Source organism: Salmo salar, chromosome 01 (assembly GCF_965601325.2).
Source record: "Salmo salar chromosome 01, fSalSal1, whole genome shotgun sequence".
NCBI lineage: Eukaryota > Metazoa > Chordata > Actinopteri > Salmoniformes > Salmonidae > Salmo > Salmo salar.
The window spans coordinates 43,550,433-43,563,544 of NC_138291.1; the positions used below are offsets into that span (position 1 = coordinate 43,550,433).

The following is a 13,112-nucleotide window of genomic DNA, read 5'->3' on the forward strand; positions in this document are numbered from 1 at the left end:
ATAGTATTTGAGAAAAATATAATAATTTCAAACCTTGATTACATTGGGATATACGATCACATATGCCACTCTTCTTATGTGTGGGGATACTTGGGAACAGATTTCCTAAATTAAAATCACTTTGAGCTCATGTTGTTTTGTTCTCAGGTGACTTTGGGGGCCAAATAAAATCACACACGGGCTGAATTTGGCCCGCAGGCCACCCATTTGGGAACTCTGCCATATGGTACAGATCAGATGAACACCAGGGGAATTACTCCATGCCTAAATTTACATTGAAAATCACCTCTTAAAACACGGTAAAGATTCAGTACACCATCAGAGGAAGCCCCGTCTTCCTGGAATAGACTCTCTGCTCTGTAAAAAAAATAAACTCTCTCACCCCTCTCTTTTTCTCCTCTCCCTGAGTTTCTCTCTCCCAGTCTTTCTCTGTTCTCTCTCTCTCCTTCTCTTTCTCTGTGTCACTGTCTGTCTGTCTGTCTGTCTGTCTGTCTGTCTCTCTGTCTCTCTTTCTCTCTGTCTAAGGAGACCACCCAGGATTATGTTTTCACAGCAAGCTACATCTCCTTGGACTCAGACATAGGCTATAACACACACCCCAGTTCTGTAAGGCATGAAGCTGTCCAAACCAGAAAGACTACGGTGTGGATAGTGGATACCTAAGGCCATTATCAAACTGTTTTAAACAGCAAATCCCCTAATGATGTTTTACCTAATTTAGTTCAGAATTAGCTGTTATGTGACATCAGTGTTGGCCTACCAGTCCAGGACATGTGTTGCCTAATCATGGTCTTCTATTCTACTCTGTTTTGCTCTTATCCTTTACAAAACAAAGGAGTGATCATAAGAGAATTAAACTAGACTTTGTCTGATAGTAATTGAAAACACATAGCCTACAAAATAGCCTAGTTAAAAACTACAACACCATCCATCTCTCTCTTCCCTTTGAAGATGATGGGACAATGAATAGGCTAGACCAGGGGTATTCAACTCTTACCCTAAGAGATCTGGAGCCTGCTTTTCTCTTCTTCCTGATAATTAATTGCATACACCTGGTTTCCCAGGTCTAAATAAGTCTCTGATTAGAGGGGAACAATGAAAAAAGCAGTGGAACTGGCTTCAGTGAGGTTGAGTGGGCTAGACAGAGGGAGATATGAACAGACCACAATCAAATGTATTTAATTTTTTTGTAGGCTACTCAAACAGCAACAGTGTAATACTTTATAAATGTTCCCGTTAGTTTTGAAATAACACAACGATGCTGAATAGTGGCCCCTCGTTCATGCACTGACTTCCAGGGGAAACCGCTTTGTTACGAACTGTATCCACATTTTACGCGGGTGAACTCAAGTCCGCCTCAATTAAAAACACAGCAGGCCTACCCAGAGAAGTAGGGGTTTTGGAGAAATAACGGGTACTGTCTCTTTAAGATCTCTTGGCTAGTCTGCTTCGTATTGATCAATCCACCATTTTCCAACACACAGCGGCGGCAGTGGTAACAGCGACGGCTACTGCGAGAGATAGCCCTACCTGGAGACGCCAGGACCCGGGGCAGTCATGGCAGCGAACATGTACCGGGTTGGAGGTAAGGGGAACACAGTTATGGACAATTTAGTGTCCTTTATGTCGCGTTCTCCCTGGTTCGTCGCGGGTTTTGCAGCCATGGTTTTGTCCTTTTTTTTTTATTTCCTAAAGCTAAAGTGCCTTGTGCTTCAGTCAGTGATGAAGATGATGGTGACTGAGGAGGAGGAGGATGGTGATGAAGAGTCTCGTAGGGACCCCGGGTTTTTTCCCCTCGTTGTTTCTAAACGTATCACTGCTGTTACACAAACCAATATGGTCGTCTTTAGTTAACATTTTTTAGTTTTTATTAAAATAATTATTCAACGATACGCTTTTAAAAGTAAAGTTTGGCTTGCCAGTCGGCTAGCTAACGCATTAGTTGGCTAACAGGCTATTTGGCATTTTGTATTTTGAGGCAGAACACGAAAACGTTACTAACTGCTGCTGGTCTCTGAAGTTGTACTTTCAGAATTATAATAAAGTACAATAGTGCCTATTGTCTAGTCAAAGTAGCTGTATTATAACAGACTGACCTTTTTTAGTTTATATCAAATTGATCAGCATTTGCGTTTCATAATATATACAACTTTACAATAACAATAGCTACCTAGCAAGGTTAGTCTACTCGGGTTGAAGTTGACTTAAATGAGTTTCCGACTCACCTGGCTCGTTCAGTGCATGGGAATAGTTAGTATACTGAGGTCCGGTGTCACACTCCCCTGCAATACATTTAAATTAGTTTGTCAACAAATTGGTAACTGTATCCAGCAGTAGTCTAGTCGAGCCACAGGTTTTAAACCAAGCTTCATTCATTGTCAGCTGGTGTGAAAATGTTTCTGTTTGACCACAACAGTGTGTGTCAGCAGCACCAGATGTGGATTGTAATGGATGGGGTCAATGGGACCAGTCATAGAGGAAACCACTTTTACTTATTTAACTATTTAACATAGAGGAAACAATACTATGTAACAACAATAGCCTAGCCTACCCTCTAACTATTAATTCATGTTAACTGTCTTTCAGTTGTTTATGAATCATTTGTTTGTTTGTGAGACAACTCTGTCACACTAGTGTTCATAAAATATAGAGTTTAGTTGGCACTGTACAGAAATGGTAACAGTTATTCTGTCTGTCTGCTTGTTATCATGCTGATTCTGCTTAATAGAGGACCCATTTCATTGTTTTGGAAAGTGGGGAATTCAAGCCACTCATTGCTGTGCACACAGTTGGTGCCACAGAGTAGTTTATGGCAGATCATTTTAATTGATAGCTGGGGAATGCATCTTTTTGACAGCAGATTCATTACAGCGGCGCACTCATTTTTAGAAATGATGGACTTTTGATGGAACTGTTTGACAGTTTCTCAAGAACCTCTGATGAATAGCCATTCAATCAGTGCCAAGATAGTAAAGGTAAGCCTACATTTTAGAGGGAGAAATTATTTAGAATAGCCATGTCAATCAATAAAATGTATTTTATGAAACCCTTTTTACATCAGCAGTTGTCACAAAGTGCTTTACAGATACCCAGCCTAAAACCCCAAGGAGCAAGCAATGCAGAGGCAGTTCAGCGCAGTGGCTAGGAAAAACTCCCTAGAAGGCAGTAACCTTGGAAGAAACCTAGAGAGGAATCAGGCTCCAAGGGGTGGCCAGTCCTCTTCTGACCTGCTACATTCCCTTTAGGTCCCGTTTGGCCCTACAACCACAGTCGTTGCCTCAGCTCTTTGGTTCAATGTCGAACCGCTCATGGCAGTACACTGAAATCTAATAAGGTCCAGGATCAAATGGATGCCACTCTGGGTAGGTGCCTTGTCCCCTTCTCCAGTCTAGGGCATTGCCTGGCATCTGAGCAAAGCCGAGTTCCCCTCAAAGATAGCTGACACTTAAAAAGACAATGCTGTAGACAAGGCTGGATCATCACAGAGGCAATGAGGAGGACTTCCCTTGTGGCTGAAGCGTGGACAAAGCCTGTCACACATACACAGTAGGCTAGCTAGGCCCTAATGTCTTTGTTTCCCACAGCAGATTACTCTTCTGGGCCCTCAACATTTTCTACCCCAAAGTCCATTTACCCTTACTCCTTCCGATAGATCACTTATTTGTCTTTGTTTTCTGTAGATCACTCTTCTGGAGAGCGAGCCTCATCTGGCATTTAGGGTCCCTGACCATTTTACCCTCCAAAACCCAAAGGAAATGATAAAAACAAGGGTCTGTATGGTTGTTGGTTGTTTTTCATTTTGGAGTCACACAGCATTATTGTGAACTAACATCATAGTATCCTAAACTGATCTCCTGTCCCTGGCATAAGAGGAAAGTTGCTTGATCAGTAGCATCAATCTGGCATTTTCAGCTTATTGTCTTGGCTAACACGCACTGAATGAGCAACAAATTGTCATCATGGCCACTTTCCCTGTAGGTGTGTAGTCTCAGGCCCCCTGGGGTCAAAGTTCAGGAGAGGATCCAGGTAGTTGGATGCTTGGACAAGCTTTACTATTCAGTTGGATTGGCTCTTCTTTGGTAAAAGCCCCCCATGGCACTATCACATGGAATCTTCCTTACAAATGTGATTGGCTACATGTCATGCAGAGAGTGCATGATGGGATCGATGTTTGGGTAAAGGAAGACCGTAAGGACAGAAAGCAGCAATATCTTCAGCAAGTGGCCCTCAGTGGAAATGTCAATCACTGACCCCTTGAGTGTGATGTACTTCTGCGTTGCTTGGTCTCTGGGCTTCTGTATAAGTACTATGTGACAAGGGCTTTATTAATACATTTGATGTGATTTCGATCCGTAGCAATAACCGGAACATTTTCCCAGCAGAGAACATATTGTGACGGTAAAATGACAAGTGACCAGTGGCAACACAGACGTTTGTACACTGCGTCTCCTCAGAGCCAAACTGTGGTAGACAGCATCTCTTTGGCAGCAGAATTGATACAGGCTCTCTGACAGAGGGTGAACACACTGCTCAGATAGGAAAAAGGTGGAGGCTATGCCTTCTAACAGTCACAGACAGTATGGAGGATCATACCAAGTTTGGCTAGTGTTAGAACAGGCCCTGCATTTTCTTTACCTATCTGAGTGAGATAGATGGACAGACTGTCTTTGGGGCTCAGCTACATGCTACGATTGGCTCTGAGGGAATTTGACTGCACTGTGACGTGGCGGGTAGTGATGGCGCATGATTGGCTGAGGCCGGCAGTGGGGGAGGGGTGGGGGTAGCAGACGCTGGCTGTGGGCACATGCAGGCTGATCTGGCAGGAGGGTAGGCGAGGGCTGGCAGAGACAGGCAGGCAGGAAGAGTGAGCTGGAGAGACGGGCAGGCAGGTTTGCCTGTTCTGTATGTTTTTTTTAAATTACATTTTTGAGCTCTTTTGAAGGCTGTGGTTGAGCATGTTCAGTGTAAGATTCGCTGCATGTTTCCCATTAGTAAACCGCTCAAATTGAGTTGGTTAGTGTACTTGCTACAGGAGTACACACGTGAGTGCATGGCTGGACATGTACAGTGCCTCTGGAAAGTATTCTGACCCCTTGACTTTTTCCACATTTTGTTACGTTAGTCTTATTCTAAAATGTATTAAATAAATACAAATCCTCATCTACACACAATACCCCATAATGACAAAGAGAAAACAGGTTGTTATACATTTTTTGCAAATTTATAAAAAATAGGAAACAGATCTTATTTACATAAGTATTCAGACCATTTGCTATGAGACTCAAAATTGAGCGCAGGTGCATCCTGTTTCCATTGATCATCCTTGAGATGTTCCTACAACTTGATTTTGAGTCCACCTGTGGAAAATATAATTTTCAATTGATTGGACATGGTTTGGAATGGTCCCAGAGTTGACAGTACATGTCAGAGCAAAAACCAAGCCATGAGGTCGAAGGAATTGTCCGTAGAGCTCCGAGACAGGATTGTGTCGGCACAGATCTGGGGAAGGGTACCTAAAAATGTCTGCAGCATTGAAGGTTCCCAAGAACACTGGCCTCCATCATTCTTAAATGGAAGAAGTTTGGAACCACCAAGACTCTTCCTAGTGCTGGCAGAAGGGCCTTGGTCAGGAGGGTGACCAAGAACCCGATGGTCACTCTGACAGCGCTCTAGAGTTAGTCTGTGGAGATGAGAGAATCTTCCAGAAGGACAACCGTCCCTGCAGCACTCCACCAATAAGGCCTTTATGGTAGAGTGGCCAGACGGAAGACACTCCGCAAGTAAAAGGCACATGACAGCCCGTTTGGAGTTTGCCAAAAAGCACCTAAAGACTCTCAGACCATGAGAAACAACACTCTCTCTGGTCTGATGAAACCAAGCTTTAACTCTTTGGCCTGAATGCCAAGCGTCATGTCTGGTGGAAACCTGGCACCATCCCTATGGTGAAGCATGGTGGTGGCAGCATCATGCTGTGGGGATGTTTTTCAGCGGCAGGGACTGGGAGACTAGTCAGGGTCGAGGAAAAGATGATCGGAGCAAAGTACAGAGAGATCCATGATGAAAACCTGCTCCAGAGTGCTCAGGACCTCAGACTGGGGCGAAGGTTCACCTTCCAACAGGACAACGACCCTAAGCACACTGCCAAGACAACACTGGAGTGGCTTGGGGACAAGTCTCTGAATGTCCGTGAGTGGTCCAGCCAGAGCCTGGACTTGAACCAGATCGAACATTTTTGTTGTGCAGCAACGCTCCCAATCCAACCTGACAGAGCTTGAGAGGATCGGCAGAGAAGAATGGGAGAAACTCCCCAAATACATGTGCCAAGCTTGTAGCGTCATACCCAAGGAGACTCAATGCTGTAATCGCTGGCAAAGGTACTTCAACAAAGTACTGAGTAAAGGGAATGAATACTAGTGTAAATGTGATACTTTTACATTTATTTTTAATAAATTAATTTTTAATACATTTTCCCCCCCAAAAAAACCATCTGTTTGCTTTGTCCTTATGGGGTATTGTGTATAGCTTGAGGGGGAAAAACTATAATCAATTTAACAAAATGTGGAAAGTCAAGGGGTCTGAACTTTTTTAAGATTATTGAAATGTAATTTATTTGTTACATTGCTCTTTGCTTATATGAACCGGGGGGTGATAGATTGACTGGTATCTATCAGTACCAGTCAAAAGTTTGGACACAGCTACTCATTCAAGGGCTTTTCTTTATTTTTACCCGCAAAACACCAGTCTCAACGTCAACAGTGAAGAGGCGACTCCGGGATGCTGGCCTTCTAGGCAGAGTTGCAAAGAAAAAGCCATATCTCAGACTGGCCAATAAAAAGAAAAGATTAAGATGGGCAGAAGAACACAGACACTGGACAGAGGAACTCTGCCTAGAAGGCCAGCATCCCGGAGTTGCCTATTCACTGTTGACGTTGAGACTGGTGTTTTGCAGGTACTATTTAATGAAGCTGCCAGTTGAGGACTTGTGAGGCATCTGTTTCTCAAACTAGACACACTAATGTACATGTCCTCTTGCTCAGTTGTACACCGGGGCCTCCCACTCCTCTTTCTATTCTGGTTAGAGCCAGTTTGTGCTGTTCCGTGAAGGGAGTAGTACACAGCGTTGTACGAGATCTTCAGTTTCTTGCCAATTTCTCACATGAAATAGCCTTCATTTCTCAGAACAAGAATAGACTGACGAGTTTCAGAAGAAAGTTCTTTGTTTCTGGACATTTTGAGCCTGTAATCGAACCCACATTTGCTGATGCTCCAGATACTCAACTAGTCTAAAGAAGGCCAGTTTTATTGCTGATTTAGTCAGGACAACAGTTTTCAGCTGTGCTAACATAATTGCAAAAGGGTTTTCTAATGATCAATGGGCCTTTTTAAAATTATAAACTTGGATTAGCTAACACAATGTGCCATTGGAACACAGGAGTGATGGTTGATGATAATGGGCCTCTGTATGCCTATGTAGATATTCTATTAAAAATCAGCCGTTTCCAGCTACAATAGTCATTTACAACATTAACAATGTCTACACTGTATTTCTGATCAATTTGATATTTTAATGGACAATTTTCTTTTCTTTCAAAAACATGAATTTCTAAGTGACCCCAAACTTATATATATTTTTTCCTAGGAGAGCAGTGACCTGCTCAGTCAGACACGAGATGAAGAGTTGGACTGGACAGGATGGGGATAGACAGTGGAGGGAGACTAAAAGGGGAGACGAGGGGAGGGGTTTAGCTCCAGGCAGCCTATCAAGTGTGGGGTATGATAATCTGACATTAGTCAAGTTGCATGCAGGTTTAAGAGGAGAGGCACGCACTCTACTAAGCCTAGGGCCTGAGCAAGAGAGAGAGGAGAGGAGCAAGAGGGAAGGAGAGAGGAGAGGAGCAAGAGGGAGGGAGGAAAGAGAGAGGAGAGGAGCAAGAGGGAGGGAGGGAGGAGGAGAGAGGAGAGGAGCAAGCGGGAGGGAGGAAGGAGAGGAGCAAGAGGGAGGGAGGGAGGACTGCAGGGGGGGAGGAGAGGGGCTAGGTCAAGAGCAAGGGGAATGGGGGTGAAAGGAGAGGAGCTGGGTCAAGCGTACAGATGGAGGGAAAGAGGAGAGGGAGCTAGAAATGCAGAGGACAAAGAATGGGAAGAGAATATTGGAAATAGTGTTTTGATATACTGTACAAGCTATTGCAGTCATCCATTGGTCCAGGTGGCCAAATCACTCCGCAAGAGTACAGTTGACGCTGTCTCTGTCTGTTGGCTATACAGAGTAGGCTAACCTTGTTAAGACTACTGACGTGTTTTCTCTCTCTCTCTCCCCCCTCCTACTTCTCTTCCCTCCACCCCTTTTCCTCAACAGATTATGTTTATTTTGAAAACTCATCCAGTAACCCACTGCTGATCCGGCGGATAGAAGAGCTCAACAAGGTGAGACAGTGGTGCGTGTGTGTACAGTCTCTCTGGCCCTAACTAGGGTTGTGGTGGTCATGAAATTGCCAGCCGGTAATTGTCACTCAAATAACTGCTGGTCTCACGGTAATTTACCGTTAATTAACATAAACACATTTTAGCGTCTCAGGGCTTCCACACATAGCCTTCAAGCAAGCCACTGATGCAGATCTTTGGAACATGAATCCATTTATTATAGCCTGCACCATCACAATAAATCCATTACTTATTTTAGGCTAAAGAAACATTAGGCTATATTCTCTCATATCATATTTCAGAAGAACTGAATGGAATATTCTGAGTCTTATGTTAGGCTCTGATCTAGCTATGCTATATGGCCATGGGCTACAGCAGTTCATTTGGCAGATAAGATTTTCTTCTAATTCCTGTAGCGTTACATTATTTTATACTAAGAAGAATACCGTTGAACATGGCTGAGTAAAATTGCAAGGATATTTTCCCGAAACTATTTCCGAAGGAGTGCGCACATGCAGGTGTTCTGTGTTGAGCGGTTAACGAAAAAACGGGTCCTCTTACATACCTAATTTAGTTATTTGTGATACACACTAGTGTTGCATGGTATACCGGTACCACAGTAATATCATGTTACCAAAATGTCATACTTATGATACCAACATTTTCAAATACTGTAGTTCCATTTCGTATGATACTACCTATTTATTTATATAAAATAACATTCTGCCCTACCTGTTTAAAGTCGTCGCCCCCCCCCCCCCCCCGGTCAAACCCTCCTCTAACCCGGACGACGCTGGGTGAATTTGTGCGCCCCCTATGGGACTCCCGATCACGGCCATTGTGATACAGCCCGGGAACAAACTCGGGTCTGTAGTGACGCCTCGAGCACTGCAATGTGGTGCCTTAGACCGCTGCGCCGCTCAGGGAGACCAGTTTCACCATGCTGGGTTAGAATGTATTAGCCTATATTCTTTTCTTTCTAAGGTTTGTATTAGTGTTGTCATGATACCAAAATGTTACTAACGATACCAGGCCAAGTATCACAATACCTAGTGGTATCACGATTCCACGGGGGGGGGGGGGGCGGGCGCCATAGTTTACTTTCTATTGAGTTACACATGCATTTTATATAGTTTCACAAACTGTGTTGCGGGCTGTTTTTCAAACTAATCCTGGATCACAAATGATTGGTTTGATAACAAACCTTGTTCAGTCATGTCACCTAGCTAGCTAACAATCTGGTACTGTAACTTGACAGTAGGTTTAGGCTAATTTGATTGGCACAGGAAGAAAGGAAAAGAGTCTGCTACTCATGAGATGTGCTTTAAAGGTAGGATTCATATAGGCCTAATGTAAGCCTAAACTATATCACAAATCAATTTCTTTCTGCTGCTCCTTAAATTTAGTTTGTGGCCTAACGTATTAAAAGTTGGGAGCAGTGCTTGTGGGAGAGCGAGAATAGTGTGTGTTTAATATGAGGGAGACAGTGTGGGAGGGAGAGTGTGTTTTAACTGAAGAGTAGAAAGTTTCATGCAGTGTTTTCCCTTACTGACACAGTGACATGCAGATCATTATGCATGTACAGTTGAAGTCGGAAGTTTACATACACTTAGGTTGGAGTCATTAAACTTGTTTTTCAACCACTCCACAAATTTCTTGTTAGCAAACTATAGTTTTGGCAAGTCGGTTAGGAAATCTACTTTGTGCATGACACAAGTAATTTTCCAACATTTGTTTACAGACAGATTATTTCACTTATAAGCATGGTTGCAACGCCAGTATGGTGTGTGCAACGCCAGGGTTGTGGGTTCGATTCCCACGGGGGGCTAGTACAAAAAATGTATGCATTCACTACTGTAAGTCGCTCTGGATAAGAGCGTCTGCTAAATGACTAAAATGTAATGTATCACAATTCCAGTGGGTCAGAAGTTTCCATATACTAAGTTGACTGTGCCTTTAAACAGCTTGGAAAATTCCAGAAAATGATGTCATGGCTTTAGAAGCTTCTCATAGGCTAATTGACATAATTTGAGTCAATTGAAGGTGTGGCTGTATTTCAAAGCCTTCCTTCAAACTCAGTGCCTCTTTGCTTGACATCATGGGGAAATCAAAAGAAATCAGCCAAGACCTCAGAAAAAAAATTGTAGACCTCCACAAGTCTGGTTCATCCTTGGGAGCAATTTCCAAATGTCTGAAGGTACCACGTTCATCTGTACAAACAATAGTACGCAAGTAAACACCATGGGACCACACAGCCATCATATCGCTCAGGAAGGAGACGCGTTCTGTCTCCTAGAGATGAACGTACTTTGATGCAAAAAGTGCAAATCAATCCCAGAACAACAGCAAAGGACCTTGTAAAGATGCTGGAGGAAACGGGTACAAAAGTATCTATATCCACAGTAAAACGAGTCCTATATCGACGTAACCTGATAGGCCTCTCAGCAAGGAAGAAGCCACTGCTCCAAAACCGCCAATAAAAAGCCAGACTACGGTTTGCAACTGCACATGGGGACAAAGATCTTACTTTTTTGAGAAATGTCCTCTGGTCTGATGAAACAAAAATAGAACTGTTTGGCTATAATGACCATTGTTATGTTTGGAGGAAAAAGGGGGAGGCTTGCAAGCCGAAGAACACCATCCCAACCGTGAAGCACGGGGGTGGCAGCATCATGTTGTGGGGGTGCTTTGCTGCAGGCGGGACTGGTGAACTTCACAAAATAGATGGTGTTATGAGGTAGGAAAATTGTGGATATATTGAAGCAACAGCTCAAGACATCAGTCAGGAAGTTAAAGCTTGGTTGCAAATGGTTCTTCCAAAAGGACAATGACCACAAGCATACTTCCAAAGTTGTGGCAAAATGGCTTAAGGACAACAAAGTCAAGGTATTGGAGTGGCCATCACAAAACCCTGACCTCAATCTTATAGAAAATGTGTGGGCAGATCTGAAAAAGCGTGTGCGAGCAAGGAGGCCTACAAACCTGACTCTGTTATACCAGCTTTGTCAGAAGGAATGGGCCAAAATTCACCCAACTTGTGGGAAGCTTGTGGAAGGCTACCTGAAACGTTTGACCCAAGTTAAACAATTTAAAGGCAATGCTACCAAATTCTAATTGAGGGTATGTAAATGTCTGACCCACTGGGAATGTGATGAATGAAATAAAAGCTCAAATAAATCATTCTCTCTATTATTCTGACATTTCACTTTCTTAAAATAGTGGTGATCCTAACTGACCTAAGACAGGGAATTTTTACTCGGATTAAATGTGAGGAATTGTGAAAAACTGAGTTTAAATGTATTTGGTTAAGGTGTATGTAAACCTCTGACTTCAACTGTATATTCCTTCCTCCCTTTCCTCCAGCCAAATCACAGGTAGGCCTTTGGCTGATTTGCTCATATTTGCGTTCTATGCAGTATTCTATTATACACTAAACAGTGGGAAATGAAAATCAATCTGCTGTATTGAGTAGAAGTGTGAATTTCAGTGACAGGTTTTTGCATAGCACATGCGCAGAACGGGAACAAGGGTACAGGGGACGGGGCGAACAGGACGCTAGTCCACCGATTTTATTATATTCCCCCCACGGTATCGTGATACTTGGCCTAGTATCGTGTTAGTAACATTTGGTATTGTGACAACACTAATACAAACTAAATGTATTTGCCTTTTTTTTTCTCTAATACATTCTAAGGCTGCATGATGCACCTAATGATTTGAAAAAAGTTGCATGAAAGGAAAGAGCTCTGCTATTTCACGTCATCAGTCTTTCATCCAGAATTTGACATGCACTTGCTAATATTCTCAGCTGTCAGACTATTGTCAATTTTGATCTGGTCTTTACATATAGCTTATTAATGTCTGGATTTTAATTATTTAAAATGGCCCACAAAAAAAACATGTAATCCGTAGGCTGCACTTGAATAGGGAATGGGGGAAGAGCTTCCCATGTCAAGGTAGGCTATACTGGTTGAAAAGCAGATTGATGTGCTTCATTTTAAGAATTTAGCAAATAAGTATAGCAGCACGGGGAAGCTGGCATCCTCTTTTAAATAGAGGGGACTCAAAACTCATGTTTTCACACGCAATTGCGCAGTTACTGGGTTGATATGAATACATTTCACTAGGCTCTGTATGTAGGTTATGAGCTCTCCAACCATGTTCCAGGAGTCCTAGGCCTATAGGCTATGTTTGGAGTTATTTGGACTCTTTAGTTGTGATAGAAACCTTATCAAAAACATATAGGCCTATGGGATAGACTATAATGATCCATGCCACTAGGATTAGGAAAAAGTCATAATGTATGTGCAGTTTCTTGTCTTAGACTGAACATGCTGGGCTTCATTCACAAGTGATAATATTCTCACCCATCAGACTATTCTCAATTTCATCTTTTACATATACTAAATAATGTGTGAATTTAGTTTTGGATTTAGAATGGGCCATTTTCATGCACCTGTATGCACTTCAACCTCTCCCTGTCTGAGTCTTTAATACCATCATGTTTCAAGCAGACCACCGTAGTGCCTGTGCCCAAGAACACTAAGGTAACCTGCCTAAATGACTACCGACCCGTAGCGCTCACGTCTGTAGCCATGAAGTGCTTTGAAAAGCTGGTCATGGCTCACATCAACACCATTATCCCAGAAACCCTAGACCCACTCCAATTTGCATACCGCACAACAGATCCA

General features: G+C 42.9%; 1 protein-coding gene across 1 annotated transcript in view; it reads left to right on the forward strand.

The window, feature by feature from the left end:
- The first annotated feature begins 1,440 nt into the window (after positions 1–1,440).
- Positions 1,441–13,112, forward strand: part of mta1 (metastasis associated 1) — a 42,265-nt gene continuing 30,593 nt past the window's right edge. Inside the window, exons 1-2 of the mRNA XM_014195485.3 lie at positions 1,441–1,585; positions 8,357–8,424. Of these exons, the coding sequence (XP_014050960.1) occupies positions 1,558–1,585; positions 8,357–8,424 (96 nt within the window). The 5' untranslated portion in view covers positions 1,441–1,557. The remainder of the gene's footprint in view (positions 1,586–8,356; positions 8,425–13,112) is intronic.